The following is a 26516-nucleotide window of genomic DNA, read 5'->3' as shown; positions in this document are numbered from 1 at the left end:
CGTGTTAAACAGGGTCCCAGGTATGGAAAAAATAGATTTTCTGCATCAGTGTTAACATGAATCACATATTCTTAATAATTTTCCTACAGAGTTATCTGAGAAGAACTGCAAGAGCTCTAAATTAAAACCCTTCACCTTGACACCATATAAATGTAATTCTGTCAATATAAGATATATAAATAGATAGAGGTGTAGCCATTCATAATCTACCTGAATATTTAAATGTCTCTTTGGGCGACTAGGAAGAGAAAGATACTTGATCAATCGGCAGAATTCTTCCTCTGCAATAAGGAGCGTGCTAATTAAAACTGCGGACCAATCTAGCAGGTGTCAACACCGAGGTAAAAGATGAAAGTAGTTAGAAGTGGATCTGTGTTCACTCTTTGGTCGTCCCTCAGACAAAGCCTTAAAATATATATTTATTTCAATCAGCTAAAAATCATAATATATATACATATTTACCATTTCTCTTTTTCTCTCTATAGATATTTGCTGTTTTACAGTCTACATGCATTTATGTGTGTATGTGTGTGCACATAATAACTAAACAAATCTAAAGTTAAACCAAGACTAAACATTTCTCCAGTGGTCCACTCAAGCCGCTCCATTCAGTGCCTCAGGAGTCAGGTGGCTGAGCGGTTAGGGAATCGGGCTAGTATTCAGAAGGTTGCCGGTTTGATTCCCGGCCGTGAAAATGATGTTGCCTTGGGCAAGGCACTTCACCCTACTTGCCTCGGGGGGAATGTCCCTGTACTTACTGTAAGTCGCTCTGGATAAGAGCATCTACTAAATGACTAAATGTAAATGTTTCATCTCTGCCTGCGACAGATGTAATTGTAATGTAATTCACTTCCCAGCTAACAGAGATTGAGCCTTTGAGCTGTTCTTGTCAAACAGGAGTCTTTGTTAGTTTTTAGAGAAATGTTAAGGAGACCTTTTCAGCGTGGGCCTCGACAGTGTCTGTGAATGTTAATGCTCTTTAATGAAGAGAGGAAGACAGCAGTGTGCAGTGCTGTCTGACCACATCCCCCTTCACAACGTGAAGAAGTGGAGGAAGGAGACCAAACAGTCTTAAACGCTTGTAAGTTTAAAGGATCGCATTCCTGGCTTCATGAAGCAAAGCGAAACTATGGTGTGACATTGGATTTTTTTTTTTTTTTTTAAGGTTTTGGTCAAGAATCAGCCTTAACATTGGTAGTGAGAAAGGCGTCTCAAGAAAAAGGGCTTGCCGCAAACTATGACATCAGAGCTGATAGAAGAACCGTGGCGACGTTTGGGTGGCGCTTCCACAGTGTCTCCGTGCATCACCCAACTTCTTCCTAAGATTTTCTATTTCCAGAAAGAAACTAATTAATCTGGAGGAGAAACTGTTCTCTTGGCTGGCCTGTCGTGAGAAATGAAGAGAGATTATTTTAGCCATGGAGATCAATGACAAAGTGTACAAGGTGGGAGAGTGTGTGAGGGTGTGTGAGGCTGTGTGAGAGTGTGTGAGTCAAAGAATAAGGACTTCTTAACCCTAGGCAAGGGTGTCGTCATCTCACCTTCCTTAAACCAGGTAGAAAAAACACAGTTGTGTCAAACATGACAGATTTAGATGAATTAATGACCTAGGTTATTAATAGGTGGAGATGCATATATTAACCACTCTGGGTAAAGGTAGCTTCAATTATGCAGCCAGGATAAAAACCAGGCTGACTTCTGTTGCCAGTAGGCAGCCAAGTTTGGAACATTTATCACAAATGAATCAACGCCTGACAAAGACTGAGATAACAAATGTATTTTCGTTGGATCAAATTGAAATGTTCTCATGATTAGTTGCTTTCGATTCATTAGTGTTGGTTGATGCTGATAGCAGTGTATGTCTCCTTAAACACAAGCTCTGTATTTGAAAAAAACTTCTCGGACATTCGTTCGGTTTTCACTCTTCTTCCAGCTCTCAGCGAAACCCACCGGCACAACCTTCACCATTTAATGAGCCATCTCTCCTGTGCAGGGCTGTTTGGGGACGACACACAGGGACGTTCCCCTGTCTGAGGGGACCACTACATTGACCAGGGAGCCACATCCCCCTGGGGCAGCCTCTCCGTGTGATTTGTGGAGGGGAAAGACTGATGAAGTGCTGTTGCCACCCTGCTTCTTTGCTAGATCAATTCTACATGTAGGAGTGGGCTTTATGAATGATGGAGACCTCCTCAAGTCATCCATACAGCTGCCCAAAGCCCCAGCCCAGGTCCCCCTCGGCCCCTCAGCCACAACAAGGCCGGAATAAAGCAATCACTCTTCCAAACAGAACCATGCATTACGCAAACACCCACACACACACTAACAGGAATATACACACACAACAACAACAGGAACGCACGTGCACACACACACACACACCCATACACATGCAGACGCACACCGACAGGAATGCGCGTACACACGTGCAGTAATACACGCGCACGCACACACGCATACAAACACACACATACGTCTGTACCCTGGCCCCAAGCCTACAGAATACCAACATTGTATTTTGATGTCGCTAAATCAATCTTTCAATCCAGTCGCCCCAAAACTGGAAAACAAAGATTTTTTGTTTTACGTTTCATCCCCCAGTTGACTGAAGGCGCTGTGAGCAACCTCCAGCCCTGACACGAGCCCTCTGCTCCCCCTCTGAGTGCTGTCAGTCTGCTCTCTGGTACACTGGAGCATCACTGGCGAGGCACGCCCACGGGCGCATGCCAATAACACAGATCTGATGGTATTGAGGGATCACTCCCATCGTCAGAGGCCTGGATTGCATCTTGAAAGTGAGCGGCACACACAGATGTCATGAGTTCTACCTCCTGCAGAGAGGTTGAAAGAGAAAAGTGGAGCACAATGAATACTTGAGTGTTCTGGAGGCTATGACATTGAAAGGCCTCTCCCCTTTCTGTGAAGATTTCAATAGAAGAAAGGATCTGCTCGTGCTTTTTAATCGCAACTTTTAGACTGATCGGCTGAAGTTGCATGTGCAAATCATTGAATATCTGACAGAAGTCCTCATTTATGATAATCCTCATGTCAAGAAAGATGAGGAGGAGGAATGGGAGGAGGAAGAGGAGAGGAGGAGGAGAGGACGAGGAGAGGAGAGGAGGAGAGGAGGAGGAGAGGGGGAGGTGGAGAGGAAGAGGAAGAGGAGGAGGAGAGGAGGAGAGGAAGAGGAGAGGAGGAGGAGAGGAGGAGGAGAGGAAGAGGAGGAGGAGAGGAGGAGGAGGAGGAGAGGAAGAGGAGGAGGAGAGGAAGAGGAGTAGAGGAAGAGGAGAGGAGGAGGAGAGGAAGAGGAGGAGGAGAGGAGAGGAGGAGAGGAAGAGGAGGATGAGAGGAAGAGGAAGAGGAGGAGAGGAAGAGGAGGAGGAGAGGACGAGGGGAGGAGGAGAGGAAGAGGAGGAGGAGAGGAGGAGGCGAGGAAGAGAGGAGGAGGAGAGGAGGAGGAGAGGAGGAGAGGAGGAGAGGAGGAGAGGAGGAGGAGAGGAGGAGGAGAGGAGGAGGAGAGGAAGAAGAGGAGGAGAGGAAAAGGAGGAGAGGAAGAGGAGAAGTTGCAGTATCTGACACAGGTAAGGAGCACGACTGGCCCCCTTCACAACACAGCGTACATACACTGTTGTTAAAACCCCCCAACTCATTTTTAAATACACAAGTTAACATGGTGTCTCACAAGCAGAACATAAATTACGCTGTCACGCATCGGAGAAGTCATTAATATATCTCATGGTTTATCATGCGTGTATTAAGAACATGTGTTTTGGGTCAGCGTTATGATTCATAAGTCATCTTCTCAAGGACATTTATAGTACATGAGATATAGGGATGTACTTCCATTTCCTCCCCCTTCCTGTGAGAGTCACAGAGGCTGTAGGGTTGTCGACCAAGGTGGTGTTCTCAGGAATGCTCACTGTCCCCCTCCTCCACCCCAAGACAAACACCTCCATCAGACATGCACAAGAGAACACACGTGCACGTAAGCGAACACACGTGCACACACACACACACACACAAACCACAATCTCCCCACAAGTGGAACGTTTTGACAGTGTGCAGAGGATGGGCAAACAGGAAGTAGTATTTATGAGTTGGTCGATACTGTGTCTGGATGACAACATGTCCTTGTTACATTCTGTCACCATGATGGCTCACTAATTTCGAAGGGAATGCTTATCCCGCCTCCAACAGGGGGCGAGACAGTTTAATTTGGCAGTAAAAATGCCAATCAAGAGGTTACTTGTTGTTCCTGGGGAGGTCATGATGAGGGTAAATCCATGGGAGGAAATATATTCACACAGCCCTCTCACAGACACTCCTAACCCTTGACATCCCATTTGGGCTGTAATTCCAGGCTGTTAAAGTGACAGTGAGCCCGAACCTCTGAGCCGCTGGAGGGGTGGGGGGGGCGGGGGGGGGCAGGGATGATCACAGAGCCTGGCCTCTGATTCATGTCCTGCTGCGGTTCAGAGAGGGAGGAGGGAGATGGGGGAGGGGGGAGTAGGGGAGAGGGGGGTGTGGGATGAGAGAGAGGGAAGGGGGGGAGAGAGAAGGAGAAAGAGAGAGGGGGAATGAGAGGAAAGTGGGAGAGAGAGAGAGAGAGAGAGAGAGAGAGAGGAGAGAAGAGAGAGATGAGAGAGAGAGAGAGAGAGAGAGAGAGAGAGAGGGGGGGGGGTGCGTTGTGTGTGTGTGTGTTTGCACATTAGGGTGTTTGTGGGGTTAGTTACTGTGAGAAGAACAAGTGGAAACCAAGAAACCCTCCTAAGATGCTAATGACAAACAGACAGCAGCCTGTAATAACCATGTCCCCTCTCACCTACCCCGCTACAAATGATAGTGAATATAAACAGCATACACAAATGCACCCCCCCCCCCCCCCCGAAAAGTTACAGAATTCAATAAACCACATTTTTTATGTGAAAACGATTACATTCATTTAATTCAGTGATATTGTTTAATGTTGAAGATGTATAGCATTGTGTGAGGAATATTATTTTTTGTCTATATAAAATGTTGGCGTAATACTGTTCATAAATTTATATTCTAAATATAGCCTCTGTTGTATATTTATTTTTTTACCAGAAATACGCAGCACAGACCACACGTTAGTGTTATTTCCTCTCAACTTATGTGATTCATTCCACTAACCGTAAACCGGTAACGGGTAGGGGGAGTAGGACAGCCCTTGTCATTACCGTAGTTGCTCCTCCTCTCCCGAGCTGTGAAGAGTTAACGGAGCAGTGGGTTTGCCCATTCGGCTTGTGAGTGACGCTATCAACTCGCAATCCCTCAACTTTGCCTGTTGCCACGCTCTGAGACAAGGGGCGCCGCGGTGGACCAGTTTACCGCCGATCAACGTTGACAGTCAGATCAAGCGAGGAACAACGTCGCCTTTTTTGATGCAATCAGTTTTTTCCTGTATATTCGCTTTTCAGTAATATTGTTTAAGAACAATGAATTTAGTTTCGCTACGGACTCTCCATGTTGCGTAGGCTACGTCAAGGCTTTATCTGCGAGTAGTGGACCTGCTGGGATTCTGCGAGGAGATAGTTTTGTTGGAAAGACAAATATGCCTCGGAGGAAACAAGAAGCGCCCAAGCGCGCAGCAGGTACGTCAGTGGTTAGGCTACAGTTACAGTGTTTGAAGAAGCAGAATAAGCTTTATGCTTTTCGATTGGACCCAGGCTTCGTTTCCATTTTATTTCAGCGTTGCATTACTCTGTTTTTCCACTAGACAACTTCAACTGTCACACTTCAGCGTAAGAGGCTAGGCTACTTATCGTCCAAAAATTACGCAGTAATTAAGCAGTTAGTATAGTTATTTCACCACCCTGACTGTTACCATTACCATGTGTGTCCCTTGCGAAGTATCTTCGCTATACAGTAGCCCATCGGATTGGTTTACAGCAGTGAACTTTCGCTACTCATTGTTTGTCACAGTTCTGCTAACGGCTTGTACACGTTTCCGTGATGATACGATGAGAAAGTAGGAAAATGTTGGATTTCCTTCGTGCCCAAGGCGGTACCGCCGTGAAAGCTTTATTTGTGAACATTTCATTCAAGCGGATAAGTTTGGAATCGGGGAGGTGAGGGGCACCTCTCTTTTATTCGTGGGATAAGATAAACAATTTGAGCGCAGACAAAGAGGTTTCGCGGAGTGGAAAAAGCCATAATCGACAGTTGCCATGTCTGATTTGACGGTTGATTGATTGGCTGTCATCCGCCTTTGATCTGTTCCTTCCCGGTTTCCATCAGGAAATCACTCCTCCGTGTGATGCATCCTCTTGACGTCACATTAAAACCACTTTGAAAGCATTGTGTACTTTTTCCTATATTTGCAATGGTCAAGTGACTCACCAAAAAACGAAGGGGCATTGTGGTTTCTCAGTGAGACATCTTTCGCTTTTTATTTTTCCTCTCGCTTTTTCTCTGTATCCCTTTTTCACTCACTCACGCACACACAAACACATGCACGCACACACACACACACACACACACACACACACACACACACACACACACACACACACACACTCACATACATACTGGAAGGGGTGTAAAAGGAGACGTGAGCTATGTAATGGAAGGGAGGAATGGGTGTGCTCTGTCAGAGCGGGCCGTCACAACGGCTTTGTTTCATGTTTGATTTAATTGTCTCTCTTCTGACAGGGCCATTCATCAGTGGCTTTAATGGTCAATCAGAGACAGGCGGAGTGAGTGCTCCCATTCTGTTTAGCCATAAGCTGGCCCAGGCTTTTATTTCATCTAAATGCCCTGGCCTAATGTACGAGCCCACTGCTGAGAAGGGCAGCAGGGAAACACATAAAGCAGATCTGAAAGCTTTCTGATTTCAGATCACTGGAGGATGTTTTCCCTTCCTCCTCATCTCCTCATTGTCTCTGTGTTGATGTGGGGCACCGACACACTGTTATCTAGACCGGCTTGTGTTTTTAGAAAACAACTTGGTTTTGTGTGGAATTCTTTGTTCATCCATTCATCTCTCTAGCCCCCCTCCCAGTCAGTCAGACTGTGCAGCTGCAAGTTATAAAGTTGTCAACTGTTCAGTTGCACACAAAGGGTGATGATGAATTGATTGCGGCAGAGAGCGCGGTGATGGAGAGAGCAAAGAAAAGCCTGACAGATGATGGGCCTTGATTGGGACCTTAATGGGAGTGCCAGCCCACTGCAACCTTCAGAATATCTCTCTCCCTCCTCCTCACTTCTGTTGTATTCTCTCTCTCCTACTCCCTCTTTTCTATCTTCCTCTCCTCTCCCTCGCTCTCCGCCCCTGTCTCTCTCTCTCTCCTCCCCTCCTCCTTCCTGACTGGGGTCTTTCCGTACTTGTTTGGCCTGCTTCATTAGTGTTCTAATTAGCAGGCGAGCTGATGGAGTCCTGACAGGCTCCCTGATTGGAGAAGACAAGCTCGCCATGCCCGGCCCAATCAGCTTGGCCACTACTTTGATGTAATCAACTTGATATTACACAGAGACACTGGCCGCTGGGAAGCGTCTAACTAGATTTTCCGCTGCAGGTGACAAATGGGTTGGCGTACCTGGGTCAGGTCTGAATGTTCTGAACAACCAAGGGCAGGCAGACAGGTAGACAAACAGGCAGGCAGGTCGATGAACAGAGCGGCAGGTAGACAGGCAAGCACAAAAACAAGTAGGCAGGTAGAAAGGAGTCCTTAACTCTAACGGAACCACGTGTTGAAATACAGGGCTAATTCAGCTGAATTAGCCCTGTATTAGGTGATTTGACCACCAGGCTACTTTAGGTCCTTCCCAAATCCTCTTGTGTCCTCTCGTGTCTCGTGTCTGGGTGCTGGGACGTGGGAGACGTGCTGGATGCTCTCCCAGGTAACATGTCTGCGGCTCAGGCTAGCATAGTGACTTCCAGCCCCCTGCGCTCCTCTGGCTCCTGCTCAGCTGAGCTCCACACCAGACGTGTGTGTGTGTGTGTGTGTGTGCCAGAGGAGGAGAGAGGGCAGGCAGACAGGCAGGGGGGTAACTGTCATTGAGCCTGGGTTCCACAACTAGCCTCTCCTGTTTCTGCAGGGTCAGGATTACTGATGCCAGGTCAGCTGTGCAAGACTGGCAGCCATCAGTCGGGTGGGTGGGTGGGTGTGTGTGTACTTCAGTTGGCAGTTGTGACGATGAAAGGAATGGCACCCTGAGGAGAAGGGTCGGCCACAGGCAAGTAATCTTCCTCATCCCCTCCCACCCCATGTTGCTTATTCCAGTCTGTCTAAAACACAGGAGATGATCCTAGCCTCAGCACTCTTTGTATGACACAGACATGTTTGCAATGGAACATGTATAATGTAGCGGGGTATACACGTTTAAGATTAGCCTGGAAATACTTAATCTACACTAAGAACTACAATAATAAGAACAAACAAGTGCTACTGTCACAAACACAGATTGTGAATAGGAACACAGTGTTTGCATCACTAAGTATAAACGTGTGTGTGTGTGTGTTAGTACTCCCTGTGTCTAATTGTAGTATGTTGGTATAGAAGGGAGTGGGGTCGCTTGAGTCGTCATTGAATTGTTCACAGGATCAGTCCCAGAGCCTAGCTGTGCGTGTGACAAGAGGTGCGTTTGTTGTCGTGTTGCACGGCTGTTGCTAATGAAAGTCCTGTGGTCGGATTCCTGTGTGCTTGTGTCACGTCTGTGTGATCTATGTGTCTGATAAGTGCATAGCTAATGAGCAGGCTGGCTGTCTCTCAGCGCCTAGTGAAGGGGGTGAGGGGTTGGGGTGTGGGGTTGGCCATGATGGAGGGTTTCCCACAGGTATTGACAGATGCCTTTTTGTTTTTGCCACTGGCCCTGACTCCATAAATCCTGCCTGTGTAATGATAACAATGCCACCCTGCCAGCTAGCGCCAGAGAGGGGGAAAGGAGAGAGAAGAGAGAGAAAAACAGGGGGGTGTGGACTCCCCTTGGCAGATGTCAAACACAGGGCAGGGCTTCAGGAGAACACTCCCAGGCTCACCCAGAGTATACCGTTAACTATACCTTTGTGTGTGTCTGTCTCTCTTTGTCTCTCTGTCACTGTTTCTCTCTCTCTCTCTCTCTCTCTCTCTCTCTCTCTCTCTCTCTCTCTCTCTCTCTCTCTCTCTCTCTCTCTCTCTCTCTCTCTCTCTCTCCTCTCTCTCTCTCTCTCTCTCTCTCTCTCTCTCTCTCTCTCTCTCTCTCTCCTCTCTCTGTCTCTGTCTCTGTCTCTGTCTCTGTGTCTCTCTGTCTCTCTGTCTCTGTGTCTCTCTGTCTGTCCTCAAAGGTTTCAGGTCCTTAGTGTGTTGAGGCTGGGCTTGAGCCCAGACTCCTTTTTAATATATAAATAGTCCCACCGTTGTTGTGATAGATGCAGCTGTGCCGTGGTCACAATTGGTGTGCAGCCTGGATCCCCCCCCCGCAGCATCACAGCCGGGTGGGACATGCGCTCTTTTCGGAGAAGCCGAGCCGCTGTGGTCTTCAGGGGTCCTGAAACCTAAGCCGGGGAGGAGAATAGCCGGGGCGAGCCAGAGAGCCGATTTCCTTTTCAACAGAGTCATTTATCACTGACCCACCTTCGCTCCTGACACACTGACGTGTGTCATTTATCAAACTGGCTTTACCAGACACAGGGAGGGGGCAGAGAGAGGGAGAGGGAGGGAGAGAGAGAGAGGGGGAGAGAGAGAGAGAGAAGGAGGAGAGAGAGAGGGATGGAGAGAGAGAGGGAGGGAGAGGGAGAGAGGGATGGAGAGAGAGAGAGAGAGGGAGGGAGGGAGAGGGGGAGGGGGAGAGGGAGAGAAAGGCCAGTTTTGTGCAGAGTTTCTGGGAGCAGTAAAGAGATAGTATAGGGCCCTCCAGGAGGGTGAAGAGAGAGAAAGGGAGGAGGAGGGGACAGGGATGTTTCAGGGATGACTGAGAGAGTCAGGTTACATGAGTTGTGTTTTGATGAGTGACAGAATGTTCTTCCATGACAGTCTAGAGCCGTTTATCTAAATGGGTGAAATATCTGCTTTAGGAGTGCACCAGTGTGTGCTGAGTGTGTGCTGAGTGTGTGAATATGTATATTTGTGTACTCTTAGAGGAGCTTGTGGGATTTGGAGGTGTGTTTTCACTTGTGTCTAATAGAGCGTGTGACTGGATTTGAGTTTGTGTTCATGCTTTCCTGTCTACCTGCCCACTTGCATGTCTGCCTGCCTGCCTGTCTACATGTCTGTTTACCTGCCTGTCTGTCTGCACCCTGATGTGCAGTGTGACAGGTATCACTCATGCAGGTTCTGGCCTCTAAGTGAACCCAACCTGGCCTGCTCTCCTGTGGCCTAACAGCCTCTCTCCAAGATGGATGCTTCTTTAAAACGCAGATTAATGATGGATACTGGGCTTATGGAGCCATCTATCATGAAGAATATTATTTAGGCTGTGCGTGTATGGCTGTAACTGGAGACCAGGACGAGGAGAGGCATGGTGCAGAGAGAGTCGAGCCGGACAGACACTCACTGTGTGATGGATGTGCTCTCTCTCGCTCTCTCTCGCTCTCTCTCGCTCTCTGTCTCCTCTCCTCTCGCTCTCTCTGTCTCTCTCATCTCTCTCTCTCTCTCTCTCTCTCTGTCTCTCTCTCTCTCTCTCTCTCTCTCTCTCTCTCTGTTACGAGACTCCAGCCCCACAGCAGTGGACTAGACGAGACAGCCAGAGATGTTCCCTCCCACACTACACTTCCCATGGTGCTTTGCCTGGAGGGAAGAACTTTGGAGAAGTGGATGTAGTTTAACATGCGTTTGGGAATTATTCCACCGCTGTAATTGAACCTCTGCAGGAATGAGTGGATGAGACCAGAGAGTACGGGTTTATAAGATCAAAAACATTTTTTTAAGAAAATGCTTGTGTGTGAGGTGCATCGTCGTTTGATAAGTTGCAGCAGTCTTGTGTATGACTGAGGCTCTATGTGGCTTTTCTGCAGCCATGAATACAAGAGTACAGTGAAGGGGTCAAGGCAAGGCCAGTTCTGCTACCCCGGCAAAAGAGAAAAAAGGTTGTTTTGTTTTTATCCTCCTCTCTCTCTCTCTCTCTCTCTCTCCTCTCTCTCTCTCCTCTCTCTCTCTCTCTCTCTCTCTCTCTCTCTCTCTCTCTCTGTCGTCCTCCTCCCTCTCTGTCGTCCTCCTCCCTCTCCTCTCCTCCCACACACCAGTGTGATTTATGATGGCCATCCATCTTAGCCCTGTGTCCATCAGCTCCTCGTTGCTAGGCAATCATGGCAGCATCTGTTTGTTGTGAGTGGGTGAGAGAGAGAGTGGGTGAGTGAGTAGGTGAGACAGTGGGGGTGAGAGAGCGAGAGGGAGGGAGGGTGAGACTGAGCCTGTCCGGTACTAGGTCTAATTTTGGACTAGAGCAGGCATGGGGGTGGGGCAGGGTGGTTGGGGACTGGAGCTAGGCAGTTGGGACTGGATCTAGGCTGTTAGGGACTAGAGATAGGCAGTTGGGACTGGATCTAGGCTGTTAGGGACTAGAGATAGGCAGTTGGGACTGGATCTAGGCCTGTTAGGGACTAGAGATAGGCAGTTGGGACTGGAGCTAGGCTAGGCAATTGGGACTTGGGCAAAGCTACGCAGCTGGGACTGGGGTTAGACTAGCAGTAGAGAAGCTGGGCTAATGTTACAGCCACACCAGTGTCACAGGGCCTCATTAATCTAGGCCTGGGGGAGAGGACCATAAAAAGATATGACCCATGGAAGCCCTGCTGGGGTAGGAGGGGGACCGGGGGGGGGGTTACTGGGTCACTCAGAGGTGTGGCCTGTACGTCTTCAGATCCTGAAGGGCTAAGGTGTTGTGTTGTAGCTTTGGAAATTATAATAATGTTTGTATTTACCAGACACCTTCATCCAAGTGTTAGATTCAAACCTGCAAACTCTTGATCTGCAGTCCAGTGCTTTGAACATAACTTCTAACCTAACCCCCCATGTGTGCTGTAGCGTGGCCTCATATGGATCATGATGGCCTGAGTTGTTTAGGCTGCTCTGGTGTTTCTTCCAGTTTGATCTATCAGTCTTGTGGCTGTGTGAAGTAGCAAACATTGGGGCCAGGTCTCTCTCTCACCCTCTCTTTCTGTCTCTCTCTCTTCTCTTTCTGTCTCTCTCTCTCTCATTCTCTGTCTCTCTCGTTTTCTTTCTTGTTCTTCTGTTGTTTTTTTAAAATCTCTTCCTCATTCTCTCTCATTCTCTGGTTTTCTCTCTCACACGTCCTCTCTCTCTCTCTCTCTCTCTCTCTCTATCTCTCTCTCTCTCTCTCTCTCGTGTTCTCTCTCCCTCTCTGTCTCTCGTGTTCTCTCTGTCTCTCTCTCGTGTTCTCTCTGTCTGTCTCTTGTGTTCTCTCTCCACTCTGTCTCTCTCTCGTGTTCTCTCTGTCTGTCTCTCGTGTTCTCTCTCCCACTCTGTCTCTCTCTCGTGTTCTCTCTCTCATCTCGTGTTCTCTCTCCCTCTCTGTCTCTCGTGTTCTCTCTGTCTCTTCTTTCGTTCTCTTGTTCTCACTCTCCCTCTCTCCCTCTCTCGTGTTCTCTCTGTCTCTCTTTCGTTCTCTTGTTCTCTTGTTCTCACTTTCCCTCTCTCGTGTTCTCTCTCCCTCTCTCCCTCTCTTTCGTTCTCTTGTTCTTACTCTCCCTCTCTCCCTCTCTCGTGTTCTCTCTCCCTCTCTCCCTCTCTTTCGTTCTTCTCATTGTTCTCACTCTCCCCCACTCTCTCCCCCACTCTCTCCCCGATCTGCTCAGACATGGTTCAGCTCTGAGTCTAGCCTGGGGCCTAGAGTCCTCTGCTGTTTTTCCCATCTCCCCCAGCTCACGTCCCTCAGTTCACTTCCTGCTCAACAATCAGCGGACACAAGGTATTCATGTTCCCATCAGGGGGTACAGGGAGCAGACAATAGCTAAAGAAGTCATGTATCATAGCCCGCTAGCTAGTTAGCATTGTTGTCTCAGGGGCACCCAGCTGGGAAAAAGACAACAGCTAAAGAAGCCATTAGGTCTTATACTGTGTATATAAGCCTGCTAGCTAGTTAGCATCGCTGTCCTTGGCATCTACTTACCTACATGTAGCAATTGAGGACGCAGCTATTGTAGAGTTGCGGGTTAGTACATGTTTTCATTTATTTATTGGCCTGGCTAGCTATGTCACAACAGTTAATGGTTTATTTTTTATGGAGGTTAAGGTGACTTCCTGTCCTGGCGGGATTGCTTCCTGTACACGACGGCTCCCTGCAAAGGCGCTGTGTTAGTTTAGAGGCTAGAAGTCACCCCTTCAATCCACATGTCAGTTACAAGAAGCATGAGTCTTTTCTGACAACGTGTTTGTGTGTTTGAATAAATGTATCCTCTCTCAAATCACAGCCACGACTGAGTGAACTCAGATGGGGATCTGATCTTCACTAGTCTCCTTGTCTGATCCTGATAACAGCAGTGAGACATCTGGAATCCATCTCTAGCTCCAAGCAATACCCCCTTAGTTATCTTTAGGTGTGACCGTGGCTGTGGTACTTGTATAGGTTTACAGTAAATTAGGCTAAAAGGTGTGGTTGGACAATATGCAGCGTATTCCCCTGTCCTCACTCCCCTGTCCTTTCTTTCTTTCTTTCCTTCCTTCCATCTCTCTCTCTCTCTCTCTCTCTCTCTCTCTCTCTCTCTCTCTCTCTCTCTCTCTCTCTCTCTCTCTCTCTCTCTCTCTCTCTCTCTCTCTCTCTCCTCTCTCTCTCTCTCTCTCTCTCTCTCTCTCTCTCTCTCTCTCTCTGTCTCTGTCTCTGTCTCTGTCTCTCTCTCTCTCTCTCTCTCTCTCTCTCTCTCTGTCTCTGTCTGTCTTGTGTCATGTGGTGTCTGTGAGGACTCAGGTAGAGTCTTAATTACACATCCTGTTTATCCCGGTGTTGTGTGTGTGATTTGGCTCCCCTTCTTGCTGGCTGTTTCCCCAGCTGTGGGTGGGGGGGGGGGGGGGGCTCAGGCCTCCACTCTGGAGGAAGAGGGATATTAAAGTGCCTACCACACTTCCTTCTATTTGGAGACTGATTTGTAAAAGATACTGTTCAAGAAAGTAGGAGGAAGCAGTGACCCAGTGGGAAGTCTGTCCTCATCAGAGGAGAGACATGATTACTATTTAATGGTCTCTGTCTGACACACTGTGCCTGGACTTGGTGTCAGAAGGGCCTAGTTCTGGGCCTAGTTCTGGTCTGTCAGTGTTGTGCCTGCATGTACAGAACACTGCCTAGGTTTGTGCTAGTTCTAGTCCCAGGCCTGTGGGTCTTAGTCCCAGGAGCAGTCAGGCTGGCCACAATCACATGATCTCTCCCTGCTCGTCAGGGCCCCGTATGTTTATGAAAATGATCCTCCCCAGGAATGCCTTGTGCATGCCAACATGTCACTGTCTTCTCTCAGCGCCTCTGCGTGCGTGGGGGTGGGGGTGGAGGGGCAGGGGGGGAGGGGGGGGCGGGATTGTGTTAAGTGTATTTGTCGGTTGGGTTGTTTGGTTTCGTGTACATAGTCTGTTTGGGTGGGATGGGATTTTCCTTGCAATGCTGTGTGTGTGTGTGTGTGTGTGTGTGTGTGTGTGTTGATTTCTGTGTGAAGCTTGACTGAGAAGCGCCTGCTCTGACCACAACACTGGAGGCTCCTCCCACTCCACTGCCCTCTGACCACAACACTGGAGGCTCCTCCCACTCCACTGCCCTCTGACCACAACACTGGAGGCTCCTCCCACTTCACTGCCCTCTGACCACAACACTGGAGGCTCCTCCCACTCCACTGCCCTCAGCACCATTACATACAGCACTACTAGTAAACACACACAGTATATATATTAGATAAATGGCTAGATAACACTTTAGCCAAGACCATTGTGTTTATACCCCTCTATGTCTTTCACATTCTGTCTCTCTTTCTCTCTGCTCCCTTTCTGCATACCCATCACCTTTTATTAGCTTGATAAATCACCCCTGTTGTCAGTCAAGCCAGGGAGAATAATTGGATGTGCTTGTCTCCTGGCGTGATGGATTATCAGTCATTGGGGATTAAATTAACAGATAGTGCTCGGACGTAATGGTTTTTGTTTTGCATTTTAAATTGCCTGGGAGCCGGTCTGAGCGGAGTTTTATTGCTCTCTCTCAGTCCTCCACACTGTCTGTCTGTCTGGACATGAGCAGGTCTCTGTCTAAATAATGTCTGCCTGCCTGCCTGCCTGCCTGCCTGCCTGCCTGCCTGCCTGCCTGCCTGTCTGCCTGTCTGCCTGCCTGCCTGCCTGCCTGTCTGCCTGTCTGCCTGTCTGCCTGTCTGTCTGTCTGTCTGTCTGTCTGCCTGTCTGCCTGTCTGTATAGCCTAGCTCCCCTTGATAGAAGTTGACATGTAACCAGCTGGTCAGGACAGAAACACATTAACCACCTCAGCCTGACTGGATTCTCCTCCTTCAAATGAGCCCCTCACATGAGCAGCACAGAGAGACAGAGCGAGAAAAGACAAGTGGGAGGGAGAGAGATGGAGAAGGAGGGGCAGATACTGAATCACCCCTGCCTGTTTGCCGGAGCGTGAGCGATTTACCTTTCCAGACCCCCCTCTCGCTCCCCCTGTCCACATTATCATAATTGTGTCCGGGACATGAAGGTCCGGGGAAGTGATCATGTCATTTTATTTACACCCTGCTCGGCCCTTCTTACCAGCGACATGCCAGCTCCTGCCAGGCGGATGGGAGCCGGGCGACGGCCCCTGATCAGGCCTGTCGCTGGCCATCACTGGAGACTGGCAGCTCATGGATACCCAGTGACAAACCAAATCTCCGACAGGATGGGATGCACCTGCCAAGGCCCCATTAGAGTGGCCCCTTGGTGGGCATGCCTGCTGAGGCTGCCCCCAGGGCCTGGAGCCCCCCACTCTCCCCCCTGCTCTTCAGTCATCCTGCAGATTGGCTGTTAGCACTGGAAACGGGAGTTATTTTCGCAGTGACATTTCTGTTTAGACTGGATGTGTAGGTGTTTGTGTGTGCGGTGTGGGGCGGTGTAGGAGTTGGGCAGTTGTAGGTCTGCCTCCATTGCCATCTAACACCATCTTGTTACGGTTCATAAGATTCAAATCTCAGGTCATTGTTTTGGAGATAATTTGTTTTTGTCATTGAGTAGAAGAGAGGAGATTAGGAGGACAGGAGAGAAGGAGAAGAGGAGAAGGAGGGTGGCGACGTGCCCTTCGCAGAGACGTTTGTCCCACTTAGGCGTGTCAGATTGACAGTGTGAGGAGCGGGGGGGGGGGGGGGTGTTGTCACTACAGCGAAGCATCACTCCCCCAGGGGGGGGGGGGGGGGGGGGGGACTGTGTCCCCTGTGATCTGTCAGGACCCGACACCCAGCAGGACACTTCATACACACACACGCGCGCGTGCACGTCACCTGTCTGAGGTGAACTGTTGGCACCCACATGTAAAGTGACAAGTCACATTGCCATCTTCTATCCCCACCTCTCGAACGCTCTCTGTCCTTATCTCTCCCCCCCTCCCCCTCACACTGCTGTGCTCTGGGTAGCAGCCGAGGGGAATGGAGTGATGTGTTTGTGGTACAGCAGCACCTGTCTGGTCCTCTGGTAGACCTCTGAGCTCAAACTCTGCTGGCTGACCCACTTCTAATGAGATGACTTGAAACACATCACTGATATGTAAATCTTTCTTTCTCCATAAAGCCCGCACCCGTTTTAGCAAAGATAGTGTTGATGGTGTGGGTGTGTGTGTGTGTGTGTGTGTGTGTGTGGAGGCAGATGAAGAGTCGTCAGACATATTAACTGACAGATGGAGGTTGATCCAACCCATTTATTACCCCAGAGGAGAATGCCATGGCGAGATTGGGCTTCATTAATTTCAGATTTAGTTTTCATTTCAAGCTGTTGCGCCCAGAGATAAATAAAATGGTGCATTATGTTTTTGCCAAGATATTTCTTTTTTGTTTTCCTGCAGTGGAGGCAAGTAAAGCGAGAGATGAGTGTGAGGTGTGTGTGTAAATACTGGCTGCCGGGAGGAAAGTAACAGCAACGGTTGATGAGGTGAAATGGGAGGACTGTAATTTCTCAGCACGGCTTTAAAGTCTCGAACACAGATGGCTCATTTCTCCCTGGGAGTCCTGGGGCTCACACACACTCACTTACACACACATATACACACACACACTCACTTACACACACACTCTCACTTACACACATATATACACACACACTCTCACTTACACACACATATATATATATATATATCACACACACATGCACTCTCACTCTCTCACACACTCACTCACACACATACTCACACACGCTCACTTACACACATATATACACACACACTCTCACTTACACACACACAAACCTGCACTCTCACTCTCTCTCTCACACACACACTCGCACACTAGAATAGAAAACATCAGTCTTTCCTTCTAGATAATCCCTGTGTTTGATGGCCTTCATGTGACTGCAGTTAATCTCTCTCCTTTTTCTCTGCAGCTTATTCTCCTGAGGACCTGAAGGAGGAGGAGGAGCGGTCAGTGGAGGAGGAGGAGGTGGCAGGAGGTGACCCCGACCTTGAAGAGGGTGACGTCCTTGAGACCGACGACTGCTCGGAGGACCAGGACCAGGTCACCGTGGAGACGAGGCGTGACCCAGACCCGTTGCTTAGGGAGACGGGCTTCGATGGGGACAGTGTGGTGGCCGAGCCCTCGGGCCGGGAGATGGACAGAGAATCCCACGTCAGCGAGGCCAGCGACGGTCTGTCGGACTTTGACAGCAGCTCGGTGAATGCGGAAGAGGGCGTGGCTCAGCCCGGCCTGAACGGAGGTCTTCAGCTGGAAATGACCCCCCTGGGCCCTGACACCCTGGAGCAGATGAAGGCCATCTACTCCAGCTTCCTCACCAACTCCTACTGGTCCCCCCTGAACTTTAACCTCACCCAGACCCTGACACCAAAACCCACCCAGACCCAGGCCCAGACCCAGGCCCAGACCCAGGCCCAGACCCAGACCCTGAGCCTGGCTGCTGGGGAGAAGCCAGTGCGCAGCAGCAGTACCAGCAGTAGCTGCAGCAGCAATAGTTATGACTGGCACCAATCAGCTGTGGCCAAGAGTCTCCAACATGCCGCCCAGGCCCGCCACCCCCCCTCAGAGCCCAGTCTCTTCAGCACGGTCCAGCTCCACAGGCAGAACCCGCGCCTGTTTGGGTCCATCTTCACCGGCGCCAGTAAGTTCCGCTGCAAGGGCTGCAGCGCCGCCTACGACACCCTAGTGGATCTGACGGTCCACATGAACGACACGGGTCACTACCGGGACGACAACCACGACCGGGCGGGCGCCGGGTCCAAGCGCTGGTCCAAACCCCGCAAGCGCTCGCTGCTGGAGATGGAGGGGAAGGAGGACGCCCAGAAGGTCCTGAAGTGCATGTACTGCGGACACTCGTTCGAGTCGCTCCAGGACCTGAGCGTCCACATGATCAAAACCAAACACTACCAGAAGGTTCCTCTCAAGGAGCCTATGGCCCCTCTGGCTGCCAGGGTCACCTCCTCCAGGAAGAGAGCTACCATCGGCCTGGACCTCTCCAGAATCCCCCGCTCCAGAGAGGGCACCCCCAAACCCAAACACCCCTCGTCTGACTCCAGCGACCCCTCATCGAAGGGCTCCAGCCAGTACACCACCCCCAACCACCGCTACGGGCACCAGAACGGTGCCAGCTACGCCTGGCAGTTTGAGTCCCACAAGGCCCAGATCCTCAAGTGTATGGAGTGTGGCAGCTCCTACGGCACCCTGCAGGAGCTGAGGGCCCACATGATGGTGACGGGTCATTACATCAGAGTGACCGGCTCCTCTGGAAAGAGAGGCAGGCAGGCCGCCCTAGAAACCTCCCCCAGCCCAGCCAGGGTTCTCACCCCCAGCCCCGCCAGGGTCACCTCCCCCACTGAGCGGGTCCAGTCAGTCCCCCTGGCCCCATCCGCCTACTCCCCAGCTCCTCCTAGCACCTCCTCCCCTCCTGCCACCTCCTCTCCCCTCATAAAAGACATAAAAAAAGAGGAGGAGGAGTGCACCACGGAGCCTCTGGGAGAGGAGACCGGAGACAAACGGGTGACGAACGGCGAGGAGGTGGATGAGAAGTTTGACGTCTCCTCCAAGTACTCCTATTTGACTGAGGAGGACCTGAAGGAGAGCCCGAAGGGGGGCTTGGACATCCTCAAGTCCCTGGAGAACACGGTCACCTCAGCCATCAACAAGGCCCAGGGTGGCAACCCCAGCTGGGGGGGAGGTTACCCCAGCATCCATGCTGCCTACCAGCTCCCCAACGCCCTCAAAGTCCCCCAGGGCAGCACCGGCACAGAGAAATACTCCCCTTTTAAATACATGTTCTCCGGAGGAGAGGGGCTCACCGGCCTTAGCAACCCCAGACCCCAGCAGCTGGTGTCCCCTCCACCTCCTCAGACCTCCCCCCTTCCTCAAAACAACTTCCAGGCCATGGAGGAGCTGGTGAGGAAGGTGTCGGAGAAGGTGGCTAAGGTGGAGAGGAGGGTGAGACAGCCGCTGCCGTCCCCTAAGAGGGACAAGGAGCCCCGGGCCCAGCAGCCTCCCCCCGTCTCCCCCCCCTCCGGCAGCGAGGCCGCCGACTCCCCGCGAGCTGACTCCCCCAGGGAGCCCTGGAGGTCCGTTACCCCCGCCAACAGCGACCGCGGGAGCCACGGCGACAGGGCGTCGCCGGGGGAGGCCAAGAGAGAAGCGGGGAGGTCTCCTGGCTCGTCTCTTGGCAGCAGCACTGCCATCATCACGGGCCTGGCCCCCCCAGAGCAGCCCTTCCTCAACCCTCTAAGTGCTCTGCAGTCCATCATGAATGTCCACCTGGGCAAGGCGGCTAAGCCCCACCCCTCCCTGCCGCCCCTGCAGGACCCCCTGAGCCTGCTGTCCAGACTGAGTCAGAGCATGGCTGAGAGGGCCGCCGTGGCTGCCCCCCCCCTCCCCACACCGACCCCCGCCAGGAAGCCCCCTCAGCCGGAGTCCCCCGTGGAGCGTGGTCACTGCCAGCCAGATGGGGAGGACCAGCCCATGGACCTGACCAAAGGCAAGAGTGACAGGAGGGGCTCCGTATGCTCCGCCCCCCTGACCCCCTCCTCCACGGCCTCCTCCGTCTCTCCCTCCACACACGTGACCCCCGTCAAGATGGCGGTGGTCTCCCCATTTACTTCCAGCAGCCCGCTCCACGAGAACGCCCTCTCAGATATCTCGGACATGCTGAGGAACCTGACCCAGACTCACCTCGTCTCCAAGCCGCCCTCCAGAACCCGGGTCCTGGACAGGACCGACCCCCTGGGATCCACCACGTCGGACGAGGCCGAGGGATCTCTGGGTCACAAGCGGAAGGGCCGTCAGTCCAACTGGAACCCCCAGCACCTCCTCCTGCTCCAGGCCCAGTTTGCCTCCAGCCTCAGGCAGACGTCCGAGGGCAAGTTCATCATCCAGGACCTCAGCCCTCAGGAGAGGATGCAGGTCTCCCGGTTCACAGGCCTCTCCATGACCACCATCTCCCACTGGCTGGCCAACGTCAAGTACCAGCTCAGGAGAACAGGCAGAACCAAGTTCTTGAAGAACTTGGACTCGGGTCACCCCGTGTTCTACTGCAGCGACTGCGCGTCGCAGATCAGGACCCCTGCTGCCTACATCTGCCATCTGGAGGCTCACATGGGCTTCAGACTGAGAGACCTGGGCAAGCTCTCCCCCAAACAGACCCTGAGGGACGGGAAGGGGATGCTGTCTGAGAAGCAGCCCCTGGAGGGCTTCCTCCCAGAGCCCCCTGCCCCGGAGGAGGCCGGTAACGGGACAGCGTATCGCTGCCAGCTGTGCGTCCGTAAGTTTGCGAGTAAACACGCCATTAAGCTCCACCTCAGCAAGAGTCACGGGAAGTCTCCCGAGGACCATCTCCTGTATGTGTGTGAGCTGGACAAACACTAGACGGGCTCTCGTCTTATCGACGGACTGGAAGGCAAGACGGTCCGAGGAGCGGAACTGTTGGAAAAGCCCGGAATGGCCGAAGTGTGAAAATACACAGCGATGCCGTTCTAACCACTGTTATAATTCAGCTTTATAACTACTGTTCGGAATCAGCACAATGCGGTTTACATTCATGGCCTCTAAACGTTTCTGGTACATCTATATTTCAATAGAGGATTGTTTCAATTGTGAGAATGGCTAAAGGTAGAGGTTGTGATTTTTTCAAGCTTTACTGGGTCAGTTCACTCAACATATGAAGTTACTTTTGGTCTTATCACTATGCCTCTAGGTAAACAACAGTGAATATAGTAATTTTGTAATTTTGCAACTTGGATGAACTATCTCTTTGATTAGAAAATCTAGTCATTTGAAATGTAGCACTCGCTATTGTATTTTATTTGGATTTTGTGAAGTTGACTTCAAATCGTTGTTGAACTGCATGTCGGACAATTGATCAGATCCACATTAAATATACTTCAGTTTACTTGGCCAGCGGCCAAACACCTGGTAAATGAACAGACAATTAAAACACATTTTACATTCTTCCCCATAACTTCAAGTTAATGCTTCGGATAGGCACAGAATACGTTTTTTATTTTATTCTATCAAGCGCCTTGGGACACCTATGACTCTATGACCTATGACAGTAATAAAGATCTCGTTTGCAAACAGAAAAAACTCTCAAACGCATATTCAGTGTTAAAAAATACAACAACATTAAAAACCAGTGATAGCATAACGTCTGGCTGATGTTGCAGAAAAACCAACTGGACTGCATATTTCTCGAGGCCTTGAGGGCTTTCAAATGAGTACTTCTTCCCCCCCTCCCACAGGGGGCGGTAGGGTGTGGAGCCTTCGTGGGGTCATTCCTGTGTCTGGCTCCCATGCCCACATTTAACGTTGCTCTTACGTTCTGTGACATGAACTTTCTTTGATTCCATATCTGTAAACATGTACATACAGTATATACGCTTCACACACGCTGTTTAAATTATGCATACTTGTTATATTTCCTTATTTAAGAGGATTACAACTACCCACTGGTGCAGACCCTCTGAAGAAGTCAAAATGACATTGTTTTGCACAATAGTTTTATAAATGTTATTTGATAAGAAAAAAAGTATAAGAATATGTTCATGCCATGTGCTTCTATGATTAAACTGACTTGATTGCTGCAAACTTTTTGTGAGTGTTTTTAAAAGACAGAAATATACAACTACTTTCGCAATGGCTACCTTAGTCAGGTGTTTCTGTGGAGCCAAGCATGTATATGTAAAAAATAGCAGTCATTCAGCTAACTATTTTACTTCAGTTCTTGTAAAAGGTATAATTTGCCACATTTGCCAAAACCCCTTAAATCCTGGTGTGATTAACAACATAGTACAGGTTGTCACTCATGAGGTGGTGGTGCCTAAACACACACTGGACCAGCCTGTGTGTGTGTGTGTGTGTTACCTCTGTGTGTGTGTGTTACCTCTGTGTGTGTGTGTGTGTGTGTGTTGCCTCTGTGTGTGTGTGTGTTGCCTCTGTGTGTGTGTGTGTTGCCTCTGTGTGTGTGTGTGTGTTGCCTGTGTGTGTGTGTGTGTTGCCTCTGTGTGTGTGTGTGTGTTGCCTCTGTGTGTGTGTGTTGCCTCTGTGTGTGTGTGTGTGTTGCCTCTGTGTGTGTGTGTGTGTTGCCTCTGTGTTTGTGTTGTGTGTGTGTGTGTGTGTGTGTGTGTGTGTGTGTGTGTGTGAAGACTGTAGTGTGTTGCCGGGAGGCGTCTAGCAGGTGGTGTGTGCTGCATGTAAACCAGCAGATGTTGGTGAGCCGGGCCACTGGAGGAGGATGGGTGGGTTGATCACCTCAGGGCCTGGTGCCATCAGGGGCCTGGTGCCATCAGGGGGCCTGGTGCCATCAGGGGGCCTGGTGCCATCAGCAGGCCTGGCAGAGACAGGCCACGCTGGCACACACCTGCTGTATCTGACTGGCCCCCCCAGAAAGACATGAACCCCGTCCTCTGCTCCAAGACAGACTGGCAGACGCATCTCTAAAAAAGCCTGTGAAACAGACACTAGCTCATTGGCAGGGGAGGAAAACAGACTAGTCTCACTGCTTCAGTAAAGATGTTTTTTGGATAGTTTGGACTCGAGCGGTTGTACACACACACACACGATGACACCAGATAACCTGATTAATGACAGTCCACCACGTGGCCTGAATAACACGGGTTGATATCGCTGCCCTGCGTGAGGCGTTTGTCTTTCCCCGGGCGGCTCGGGGAAAGGGGGGGGGGGGGGGGGGGGGGCTGAGGTTGAGGTTGTCCGGTTACCATGGCGACGCGGTTGCCCAGCCTCTAACCCTGCGAGCTCACTCAGTCATGGAGGACAGCTCAGGCCGGGCTGCAGCTCCATTTACTCTTTTAAATCTCATCATCTCGCTTCACTTCCCCCCCACCCCCCCCCCACCCCCACACGCCCGGGGAACAGATTAATTAACACACACACACTGTGTCCTGACCCCATCCTCTCACACAAACTCATTACTGCCTCACAGTGTACCAGACTCGCTGGCGTTGGGGGAACGTTGTTCCGACGCTGCACGCGAACCTCCGGATGACTCACCCTCCCGGACAAGGCTGGATAAGTCTTCTAACAAAGGATGATAATTGAAAGATGGGATTTAACACGCGAGCCATTGATAGTTTCCAGTGATTTAGAAACGCCTGCGTTTAGCTGTGGGCTACTGCAGAACGACGCTCTCTTTCTCTAGCTCTGCTTTTTAAATTTAATTCCAAGGTGTGATTCGGTAACGGATGTATTGGAATAGGCCACTATGAAAGCTGAGATGGGGAGGGGGGGGGGTGCAGGGGGAGGGGGGGTGGTTAAATGAGTCACTTGACACCATGAGGTTAATACTGTAGCTGCAGGGAAGAGGACTAAATGACAGGACTTTTGCATGGATGAGCATCAGAGAGCCAGAGGAGGAGTCACTGTCTCAGCAGGAACAGAACACCCAGGCCTGCTAGTCTGGATCAGTACCACACACCAGAGAGAACACGGTAGTGTGCTAGTCTGCTATGCCTTTGTCCTGCTCATCCTCGAGTGTGTGGGATGACTGCTTCGCCTGGATGATCCCAAAACAAAGGCTTCAGAGATGAGAGAGGGGGGTGGGAGTGTGTGTGTGTGTGTGTGTGTGTGTGTGTGGGGGGGCACACCCCGCGTTCTCCTCTCCTCCTACAGAGAGGGGTGTGTGTGTGTGGGGGCACCCCTCTTTCTCTCCTCCTACAGAGAGGGCCCCATCAGCTCTTGTCATCCTTCTAATGAATATCAGTTAGATTGCTGTGTGGATCTGACGAGCTGGGATGTCAGGGTGATTTGTGTGAGTGTGCTGGACTGAGAGGCCCTGGCTAATGAAAGAAGAGGCCGGGCTGACAGAGTGATGAGCATCTACCCCATCATACCAATCACACCAGGAGGACAGACAGGCAGGCAGGGAGACAGACTGACAGACAGACAGGAAGGAAGACGGACAGACAGACAGGCAGGAAGCAAAACAGGCAGACAGAGACAGACAGACAGACAGACATACATACATTGAGAATGACAGACAAGACAACCAGAGCAGAGGACAGACAGACAGACATCAAGACTGACAGAGTATGTTGAGGAAAAAAGAATGGCTACCATGTTATTCTATCAAAGAAAAAAAAACTTGTCTATATGTTAGTTGTATTTTGATCGCTTCATTTATTGATATGATACACGTGTAGGATTGATTTGATGATGTCGCTTGTTCAGGAAGTGAACGGGTTCTTGAGCTTTGTGAAACTAGATATGTTATCAGTGTGATGACAATGGTAGAAGCAGGTGGTCCTGGTCCTGGTCTCCTGACAGATCACTGTGATTATGAGCCATGTCACCTCGTCCGCCTGACCTTTCAGTTTCTTGGAACACGTTGCGTGCTTGGAAGGAAGCGTGTCTGTGCGGCGTCGTCACGGTTACATGATATCTCCTGACAGCTCCACGGGAGTCATGGAGACCGCTGAGATGGCGTCACCCCTGACCTCTGACCCTGTCTGTCTCCAGGAGGCGGGACCACACTCGCCAGTGACAGCCAGCGTGAAGGTCGCAGGCCTGTCCTCTGTTGCCAGTTTCAGATCGATTACAGTCCCCAGCCCCAGCCCCAGCCCCAACCCCAGCCTTAGCCCCAGCCCCAGCCTTAGCCCCAGCCCCAGCCTTAGCCCCAGCCCCAGCCCCAGCCCAAGCCCTAGCCCCAGCCCCAGCCCCAACCTCAGCCCTAGCCCCAACCTCAGCCCCAACCTCAGCCCTAGCCCCAGCCCCAACCTCAGCCCCAGCCTCAGCCCCAGCCCCAGCCTCAGCCCCAGCCTCAGCCCTAGCCTCCTCATTCCCATCACTCTTCTTCTGACCATCCATGTCCCGGCTATATCTATATAAACCTACACCACAGACCTGGGTTACCTGGAAACCTGACATCAATGCAGCAGAGGCAGGAGGGCGTGGGTCACCTGGAGACCTGACTGGAGGACAGCTAGAGGCAGGGGAGGCAGGAGGGCGTGGGTCACCTGGAGACCTGACTGGAAGACGGCTAGAGGCAGGACAGGCAGCAGAGGCAGGAGGGCGTGGGTCACCTGGAGACCTGACTGGAGGACAGCTAGAGGCAGGAGAGGCAGGAGGGCGTGGCTCACCTTGAGACCTGACTGGAGGACGGCTAGAGGCAGGACAGGCAGGAGAGGCAGGAGGGTGTGGGTCACCTGGAGACCTGACTGGAGGACGGCTAGAGGTCGCAGAGGCAGGAGGGCGTGGGTCACCTGGAGACCTGACTGGAGGACGGCTAGAGGCAGCAGAGCCTTGGGAGCGAGTGAGTGTTTCGGTGAGACGGAGAGAGATGTACGTACGTTTCATCCCCAAAACCGCCCTGACTGACAGGCCGTGCGTGCAGCTGAACTGCAGCGGGGCCGCGGCTGCCTGAGATAGCTGTCAGAAGCGTTTAACTCTGAAATCTGACAGATTTGCTAAAGACACTCGTCTCTGGGAACTCCTCTATGTATCGTTAGTTTAATGCACAATGACATGACCAATTATAGCGAGCTCCATGCTCAAATAGCATGTCAAAACCTGTGTATCAATCCATTAGGTTCTGTCTCCCAGCATATTAAGTGGTACCTTAAGCAATCTCTCCAGCGGGTTAAATTGCTGACTGGCTGGAAAATGTTCCTGGGCGCACAGAGCTGTCTCTCTTTAGGAAGGAAAGTCTCCCAGACGGGAGAGAAGAGACACATGAACGATACGTCTGGATAATGGGCCACATTGTTTACTTAGCCCAGGCAATGTATCTGTGGTAAACTCTAAAATGCATTTACGAAGGAATCAGTCACTGTGTTTGAAGCCTTGTTGATAGTGCAGGTCTGGCAGGGTTGGGAGAGGAGGAGTGTGGAAACATGTTCCGTGTATCCTGGTGTCGTGGCACATGAGCAGATGGGACTTGAGCCAATGAATGGTCTGAGGCCCCACGCCCAA

At 50.9% G+C, this 26516-nt stretch overlaps 1 protein-coding gene across 1 annotated transcript; it reads left to right on the top strand.

Annotated features, from left to right (window-relative positions):
• The first annotated feature begins 5245 nt into the window (after window positions 1–5245).
• Window positions 5246–22170, top strand: LOC134015817 (teashirt homolog 3-like). The gene is made up of 2 exons (XM_062455352.1): window positions 5246–5615; window positions 17488–22170. Exons 1-2 carry the CDS (start codon window positions 5576–5578, stop codon window positions 20958–20960), a joined length of 3513 nt encoding a protein of 1170 aa, XP_062311336.1. The 5' UTR covers window positions 5246–5575; the 3' UTR covers window positions 20961–22170.
• Window positions 22171–26516: the final 4346 nt, after the last annotated feature.

This window comes from Osmerus eperlanus, unplaced genomic scaffold, assembly GCF_963692335.1.
Source record: "Osmerus eperlanus unplaced genomic scaffold, fOsmEpe2.1 SCAFFOLD_198, whole genome shotgun sequence".
Taxonomy (NCBI): Eukaryota; Metazoa; Chordata; class Actinopteri; order Osmeriformes; family Osmeridae; genus Osmerus; species Osmerus eperlanus.
The sequence above is the reverse complement of the archived record's forward strand: the minus strand, read 5'-3'. Positions and strand labels throughout refer to the sequence as shown.